The sequence below is a fragment of the Myotis lucifugus genome, unplaced genomic scaffold (assembly GCF_000147115.1).
Source record: "Myotis lucifugus unplaced genomic scaffold, Myoluc2.0 scaffold_8, whole genome shotgun sequence".
Lineage (NCBI taxonomy): Eukaryota > Metazoa > Chordata > Mammalia > Chiroptera > Vespertilionidae > Myotis > Myotis lucifugus.
In genome coordinates, this window is record NW_005871056.1 from 9702604 (window position 1) to 9710994 (window position 8391).

General features: G+C 44.4%; 1 protein-coding gene across 1 annotated transcript in view; it reads right to left on the reverse strand.

The window, feature by feature from the left end:
- COPB2 (coatomer protein complex subunit beta 2) overlaps window positions 1-7384 on the reverse strand; it is a 36208-nt gene extending 28824 nt beyond the window's left edge. Inside the window, 1 exon segment of the mRNA XM_014451054.2 lies at window positions 7260-7384. Within this exon segment, the coding sequence (XP_014306540.1) occupies window positions 7260-7262 (3 nt within the window). The 5' untranslated portion in view covers window positions 7263-7384.
- Window positions 7385-8391: the final 1007 nt, after the last annotated feature.

An 8391-nucleotide genomic window follows, 5' to 3' on the forward strand; every position in this document is an offset into this window, starting at 1 on the left:
AGAGTGGTTAGGGGGTGATTAGACAGGCAGGCAGGCGAGCAGTTAGGAGCCAGCAGCCCAGGATTGTGAAAGGGATGTCCAACTGCTGCTTTAGGCCCAATCCCTGTCAGACATCCCTGAAGGGGTCCCAGATTGAGAGGGTGCAAGCCGGGTTGAAGGACACCCCCTCCCATGCACGAATTTCATGCACAGGGCCACTAGTCCTATATAATAAAAGGTAATATGCAAATTGACCCTAACAGCAGAACAACTGGGAATGACTGGTCACTATGACACACACTGACCACCAGGGAGCAGATGCTCAATGCAGGAGCTGTTCCCTGGTGGTCAGTGCACTCCCACAGGGGGAGCTCTGCTCAGCCACAAGCCAGGCTGATGGCTGCCAGCCCAGTGGTGGTGGCGGGAGCCTCTTCCGCCTCCTCAGCAGCACTAAGGATGTCCGACTGCAGCTTAGGTCTGCTCCCTGCTGGTAAGTGGACATCCCCCAAGGGCTGCTGGGCTGCCAGAGGGATGTCTGACTGCCAGCTTGGGCCCGATCCCCCAGGGGTCGGGCCTAAGCCAACAGATGGACATCCTCAGAGGGGTCCCAGACTGCAAGAGGGCATAGGCCGGGCTAAGGGACCCGCCGAGTGCACAAATGTTTGTGCACTGGGCCTCTAGTATATATATAAAAGGCTAAGAGACTGGCCAACCAGCCAGTAGCTATGATGCGCACTGACCACCAGGGGGCAGACACTCAACGCAGGAGCTGTTGAGCGACAGCAACTTTGCAGAGTGCCCTCTCCCACTCCCAGACCCCTCGGGGGATGTCGGAGAGCCGGTTTTGGCCTGATCCCCGCAGGCTAGGCCAAGGGACCCCACCTGCAGGAGGGACCCCACTCACTCCGTAGACGTCCTTCGAGCTGCGGCACTGCCCCAGGTGTGGCCAGGGAGGGACCGTGGGAGGTTGGCTCCAGGGCGTGTCCGGCCCATCTTGCCCAGTCCCACCCCACCAGCCACCTTCTAATTAATTTCCTATCAATGTGCACGAATCCTTGCACCAAGCCACTAGTTTGTGATAAAGGAGTCAAGAATACACAACAGGGAAAGGCAGTCTCTTTAATAAATGGTGTTGGGAAAACTGATAAACACATGCAAAACAATAAAGCTGAACTCCTATCTTACACCATCCAAAAAATTGACTCAAGACTTCAATGTAAGATCAGAAACCATAAAACTCCTAGAAGAAAACATAGGAACAAAGCTCCTCAACATCCATTGCAAATATCATTTTTTAATCTGATACCAAAAACAAAGGCAACGACAATAAAAATAAATAAGTGGGACTACATCAAACTAAAAAGCTTCTCCACAGCAAAGGCAACCATGAATAAAATGAAAAGGCAACCTACTGAATGAGAGAAAATAATTGCAAATTATATATCTGATTAGGGGCTAACAGCCAAAACATATTAAAAATTCCTACTACTCAATAGCAAAAAACAATCCAATTTAAAATGGGGCAGATGATCTGAATAGACATATTTCTAAAGAACACATATAGCCAACAGGTATATGAAAAGATGCTCAACATCACTGCTCACCAGGGAAATGCAAGTCAAAAACCACAGAAGAGCCCTGGCTGGGTGGCTTAGTTGGTTGGAGTGTCATCCCATACACCAAAAGGTTGGTTGTGAGTTCAATCCCAATTGGGGCATATACGGGAGGCAACTGATAGATATGTTTCTCTCTCTCTTTCTCAAATCAATAAAAACATATCCTTGTGTGAAGATTTAAAAATAAAAATACATACATATATACATACATAAAACATATTCTTGGGTGCAAATTAAAAAAACACACACAACCACCACCACACTATAAGACAGCCGTGGGCAAACTACGGCCCGCAGGCCGGATCCGGCCCGTTTGAAATGAATAAAACTAATAAAAAAAAAGACCGAACCCTTTTACGTAATGATGTTTACTTTGAATTTATATTAGTTCACACAAACACTCCATCCATGCTTTTGTTCCGGCCCTCCGGTCCAGTTTAAGAACCCATTGTGGCCCTCGAGTCAAAAAGTTTGCCCACCCCTGCTATAAGATATAACCTCACACTTGTTAGAATGGCTGAATCAAAAATACAAGAAATAACAAGTGTGGGTGAGGATACAGAGAAAAGGGAACCCTTGTGCACTCTTGGTGGGAATATTAATTGGTGCAGCCACTATGGAAAACAGTATGGAGGATCCTCAAAAAATTACAAAATAGAACTACATGATCCAGCAATCCCACTTCTGGGGATTTATCTAAAGAACATGAAAACACCAACTCAGAAAGATATCTGCACCCATCAATGGGTAAATAAATATGATACACATACACACGCAATGAAATTTTATCCAGCCATTCAAAGAATGAAAGCTTGCCACTGTGACAACATGGATGGATTTTAAGGGCATTACGCTAAGTGAAATAAGTCAGACAGAAAAAGACAAATACTGTAAGATCTCACTTATATGTGGAATTTAATAAAAACAAACTCATAGATCTGTTCATAGAGAAACCATTGGTGGTTGCAAGGGGCAAGGAATAAGGGATTGGTGAAATGGGTGAAGAAGTCAAAGACTACAGACTTCCACTTATAAGTCATGGGGACAGTATCCTATCTAATAATAGACAAACATGGTAATTAACCATAACTTCGCTACCCTTCCCATTGGCTAATCAGGGCGATATGCAAATTAACTGCCAACTAAGATGGCGGTTGATTTGCATATATCTGCTGGGAGTGTAGCAAGCCAGGCGGCTGAAAACAAGCTGGGCAGCGGAGGCGGGAACGAACAAGCCGGCCAGGCAGCTGAGGGAGGGGGGAACGAACAAGCCGGCCGGGGGCTGAGGGAGGCGGGAACGAACAAGCTGGACATCCCCCAAGGGGTCACAGACTGTGAGAGGGCACTGGCTGGCCTGAGGGACCCCCCCCTCTCCCCGAGTGCACAAATTGTTGTGCACTGGGCCTCTAGTGATGACTATAATTAATAATACTGCGTTGCATATTTGAAAGTTGCTATGTATTGTGATGGATATTAACTAGACTTACTGTGGTGGTGATCATTTCACAATATGTATATACAAATATCTAATCACTATATTGTGATTATTGCTATATTTCAATTATATATTGAAACTAATGTGTTATATGTCAATTATACCTCAACAAAAATAAATCGAGTTTTTCGGAGAAAAGTAGATTTATTTTGGCAATAATGCTAGGCAATGTAATGTGTAATCAATATGGGTTATATCTATGTCCACGAAGGCCTTTGGAGTCAAATGGGAGTGGTTATATTATTTTAATGAATTTAAGTTACGGGAACCTAATGGAACGTAGAACAATTTTAAACAAGAACTAAAATACTCCCTCTCAAGCCAGAAAATACTAATAGTTTAAAATTGTCTTTTTCAACCTGGATTCCTCGTCTAAACCACAGAACAGAAAATGATTTAAATAACTAATTTCTTAATTCTCCCAAAGGTACCATTCCAGGAGAAAAGTTAATTCATTATATACATGATGCCTTATGGCAGTAGCCTTAATTCTCTCTTTTAAAAGCAAATTGAGGAAGACTGATTTAAAATCTATTTCCCCTTCAACAGGTCTTAAACACAAACTAAAAGTTTATCTGGCAAGGTGAGTTACCATCAAATTTTTATTTTTGTGAACATCCATGATGCTCATGAATGGGACAGAAATTTAAGGTTACTTTTCAACACAAAATGAAGATCACTAGATAATTTCTGCAGAGAGAATTTCCTGAGACAAAGCAAACACCTCACAAGGCTTTTGTTCATATTCTGGCATCTGTATCAAATTTGGGTCACTGATTACTTCAAACCTTGTTCTTACGTCTATACATGCCTTTCCACTTTTACCACCAACCTATACCTCTTAATTTACTTAAAAGATCTGAGTTCTCTGGCTCTTCTCTATGATCACCACAACAATGTTTCCACTGTCATACCTTCCTCTCCATCTCAAACTTTCTACTTTCAAACCATCACCTTCACATTCTTTGCCCATTTAGGGAAGCAGAACCTATTACTTCATCCATTTCTGAATTTTGCCCCATTAATTATCATCACAAATTTTTAACTTTTTCTGACCTCTTCAGTCAACAAACATAAGTGTCTGTTATGTACTAGGAACCATGGTGAGGGCTTTCACTAAGCCAGCATATCTCCTATTTTTCCTCTACTAAATGAGGAAATTGGACACTTACAAACTGTGTATATTTTATCATTAAAATGTTTTAAATAACTGATTATTTAATAAACAGTGCTCCAGGAAGGTGAGACAAGGGACTGAGCAACCTCAGTACACCTTTGGGAAAAAAAAATACAATTTTTATTTCAAAGAGGAGGGAAAGATAGAAACAACCATGATGAGAATCATTGATCAGTTGCTGCCTGAATGCCCCCTACTGGGGACAGAGCACACAACCTAGGCATGTGCCCTGACAGGGAATGGAACTGTGACCTCCTGGTTCGTAGGTCGAAGGTTACACTGGGCCACACCGGCCCGGCAACCCCAGTATACCTTTACCTATGCCCAATGCACAAATTCTAGTTTCAAAAGCACAGCCAAGAGCTCTTGCTATATTTCTCCCAACATTTAAGTGACTACTTGGAATGAGACATTGTACTAGGCACACTGGAATACAAAGATTAAAACACTCAAACTGAACCCTCAATTCTAAATTACTCCCTCCATCTTCCAGAAGCTGGATTCATTTAGTACTCAGCTGAAATCCTTCTGTCACCAGTATGATCTTTCTTATTACCCTAGCTAGAAGTAACCTTTCCTATGGGATCCTGTAGATTAAATTTTAACCTTTAAAAATAATACAGTCTCTATTTCTAGAGTAAATGTTCTTTAAGGGTAGGATCATTGCTTATTCATGACTTTATCTCCACAGCACCCTATATAAGTATATAAGTATACCTCAGAGATATTTCAGTCTGGTTTTAGATCATTGCAATAAGACAAGTCACACAAATTTTTTGGTTTCCCAGTGCACGCAAAAATTATGTTTACACTATACTGTAGTCTATTAAGTGTGCAATAATAGCATTGTGTCTAAAAAACAATACCATAATTTAAATACTTTATTGCTAAAAAAATGCTAACCATCGCCTGAGCCTTCAGCAAGTTGTAATCTTTTTGCCGGTGGAAAGTCTTACCTTCAATTTTTAAAATACCCGGTTTTTGTGAAGTGCAATAAAGAAAAATAAAATGAGGTATGCCTGTATTTAGGTATGGGGGTTTAGGAACAGACAGTACAATCCAGGTCTAGAGAATCATGTTGAAATCAAATTTCAGTTCCACCATTCATTTAAAACAAGCAATAGTGGGCAAGTTTACTTAGCTTCTCTCAGGCTGGACACAAGTAAAAGAGGGATAATACAATTATCTGTTTCTTAGTGTTATGAGAATTAGGAAGCAAAAGTTTAGCAAAGTGCATGGAACATAATAAACACTTTATGGTAAAGAAGTAAATGAATAAACTCATTCTGGATATTACACAAAAGACTTAAAATGTATTAAAGAATGAAGGAGCCCTGGCCCAGTTGTCTCAGTGGATAGAGCATCGGCCTGCGGACTAAAGGGTCCCGGGTTCGATTCCGGTCAGGGGCACATGCCCGGGTTGCAGGTTCAATCCCCAGTAGGGTGCAGTCAATGATTCTCTCATCATTGATGTTTCTATCTCTTTCCCTCTCCCTTCCTCACTGAAATCAATAAAAATATATTTTAAAAAATGAAGGAAATATTTCACTATAAAAATATATTCTTAAATGCAAAAGAAAACTAAATTATGAGCCAAGGGCCTTTTCCAAAAAAGGTCACAAGCCCAAGCAGGTCGTCGGCAATATGAGGTGGTGTAACTAAGCAGTGATGGTGAACCTTTTGAGTTCAGCGTGTCAGCATTTTGAAAAACCCTAACTTAACTCTGGTGCCGCGTCACATATAGAAATTTTTTGATATTTGCAACCATAGTAAAACAAAGACTTATATTTTTTATATTTATTTTATATATTTAAATGCCATTTAACAAAGAAAAATCAACCAAAAAAAATGAGTTCGCGTGTCACCTCTGACACGCGTGACATAGGTTCGCCATCACTGAACTAGAGAGACTGGAAGTCTTGTTCAGGGCTCTTAACCTGGGGACCAAGCAAGTTCATGGATGAGATTGGGGATGGGGTGTCTTGAGCAAACCCACTGAAATGTTATGCAGCACTGAGCTTCTCTATGCATTTTTCTGGGAGTAGCTATACTTGCACCAGGTTACCCATGGAATCAATCTCTGTTGTAGTTCTGCCTCAATTCCCCTCGTACAAACTTAATTACAAGTTTTATTTTCTAATTGCCAGATGAGGAACTTGGACTTAATACCTAAGCTTCAAAATCTTTAAACCTGTACTTCACAAGCAAAAAAAAAAAAAAAAAAAAGAGGAAAATGTTTAAATATAAAATACTGACTTTCTTACTTTTTTTTCCAGAAAAGAATATTTTCACACTATTGTTTTTAATTAAACACTCCTGTGAAAAAAGTATTTCAGGGCATTTTTGAGGGTGAGAACGATGACAAAAAAAAAAAGTGCTGTCGACTGCCATTCTTACCAGGCACCATATTTGCAAATGCAGAAAGGCAGGCCGGTTTTATGAACTCTCTCGCCCTTCTTTTCCCCCTAGAAACCTAAGTCACAATCGCAAAGCATTTGAAATTCCACTTTTGACTCCATTACACACTTTATTTTCTTTCTCTCTTCTGCCTCTCCGCTTAAGTCCGTAGTCTGTGGTCAGCACACGCTACACCAGGAGTAAGTCCCACCTGAGCGCCGGGCCAGCTGAGACCGTTTGAGGGCAGAGCGCGGTAACTATGCCAAGGCCCCCGAAGTCCGTTTTCCGCCTCTGTATTCCCCTGCCCCGCGGACCCCCCGCCCCCCGCAGGCTTCAGGAGCTGTCACAAGCCATGGGCACCCGAGGAGTCGGGGACCCCTCCACTCCAGGTGCTGCTGCCCTAAACCACCGCGGACGCCTGGGTCCCACCGCCTCCTCACCAACTCGCACTGGACCAGGACCCCACAGGCCGGAGGCGGCGGCCACGGCGGGACCCCAGGCCGCTTCTTACCGCGGCCCCCCGTCCAGGAGCCCCAGGAATGCCCCCGGCACCCGCCCAAGGGACCTTGCTCCCCCCACCAGGGTCTGCACCTACCATGGCTCCGTCGGTTCGAGCCCAGACGCCCTCACTTGCAACCGGCGACACAGCCCCTGCAGAGACCCACGGACCCGCTGACCGACCGACTGACGTGGAACTTCCGGGAAGCGGTTCTCGCGATAGGAGACCAGGACGCGAGCGCCTGAGCCAACCCGGAGTAGGATTGACGTTGCCCAAGCCCCGCCCTAGTTTCCTAGGCAACAGGGCCCGCCCCAAGGAGCCTAGCCCTCCGGGGTCGGCGAGGGCAGGCGGGGTGTGGCCTTGGCCGCGGAGGGGTGTGGCCGGCCGCGGAGGGGTGTGGCCTGCCGCGGCTGAGCGTGGATGAGAACCTGAAAACCAAGAGCTAAAAAGGATGGAAAAACGGAAAGGTTAATTCCCGCTGGACGCCGAGGATTCGGGTGCAGAGGCTGAGAAGCGCCGTGGGGCCTGCGCTGATTCTGGCTAAGGAGAGGGAGGCGGGGAGGGAAGGCGAGGCGAGGCAAGACTCTACCAGTGGTTCTCAACCTTCTGGCCCTTTAAATACAGTTCCTCATGTTGTGACCCAACCATAACATTATTTTCATTGCTACTTCATAACTGTAATGTTGCTACTGTTATGAATCCTAATGTAAATATCTGATATGCAGGATGGTCTTAGGCGACCCCTGTGAAAGGGTCGTTCGACCGCCAAAGGGGTCGCGACCCACAGGTTGAGAACCGCTGCGAGCGCACGGTACCCTGCCGGCCCTGGACCTACACTGATTGAGGCTCGGAAGGTACAGGCTGGACTCAGGGCCGAGTTTCAGGCCTCTGAGGTCAGAGGGGAGCGAAGAGCCTTCAGTTGTGGGGCTCCCAGAAGATGGGACTCCCCAGGTGTACCTGATTACTTCTTCTTAAGCATCGCCTGGGTGCCAGACATACGTCCTCACATCCGATCTGAATTACCTCCTCTTTACTAATGAGGAAACGAAGGCTCAGAGAAGTTAAGTGTCCTGGCCAGGGCTGCATATTAAGTGATAACAGAGTCAGAATCTAATCCCTGACTGATAAGTCTTGTGTTCTTTCTACAACAGCAAAGTATCTCTTCATTAAGGTAGTTGAGCTCTAGACAAAGGGACCTGTGCCATAAGGGGTTACAAAATAAAGTATG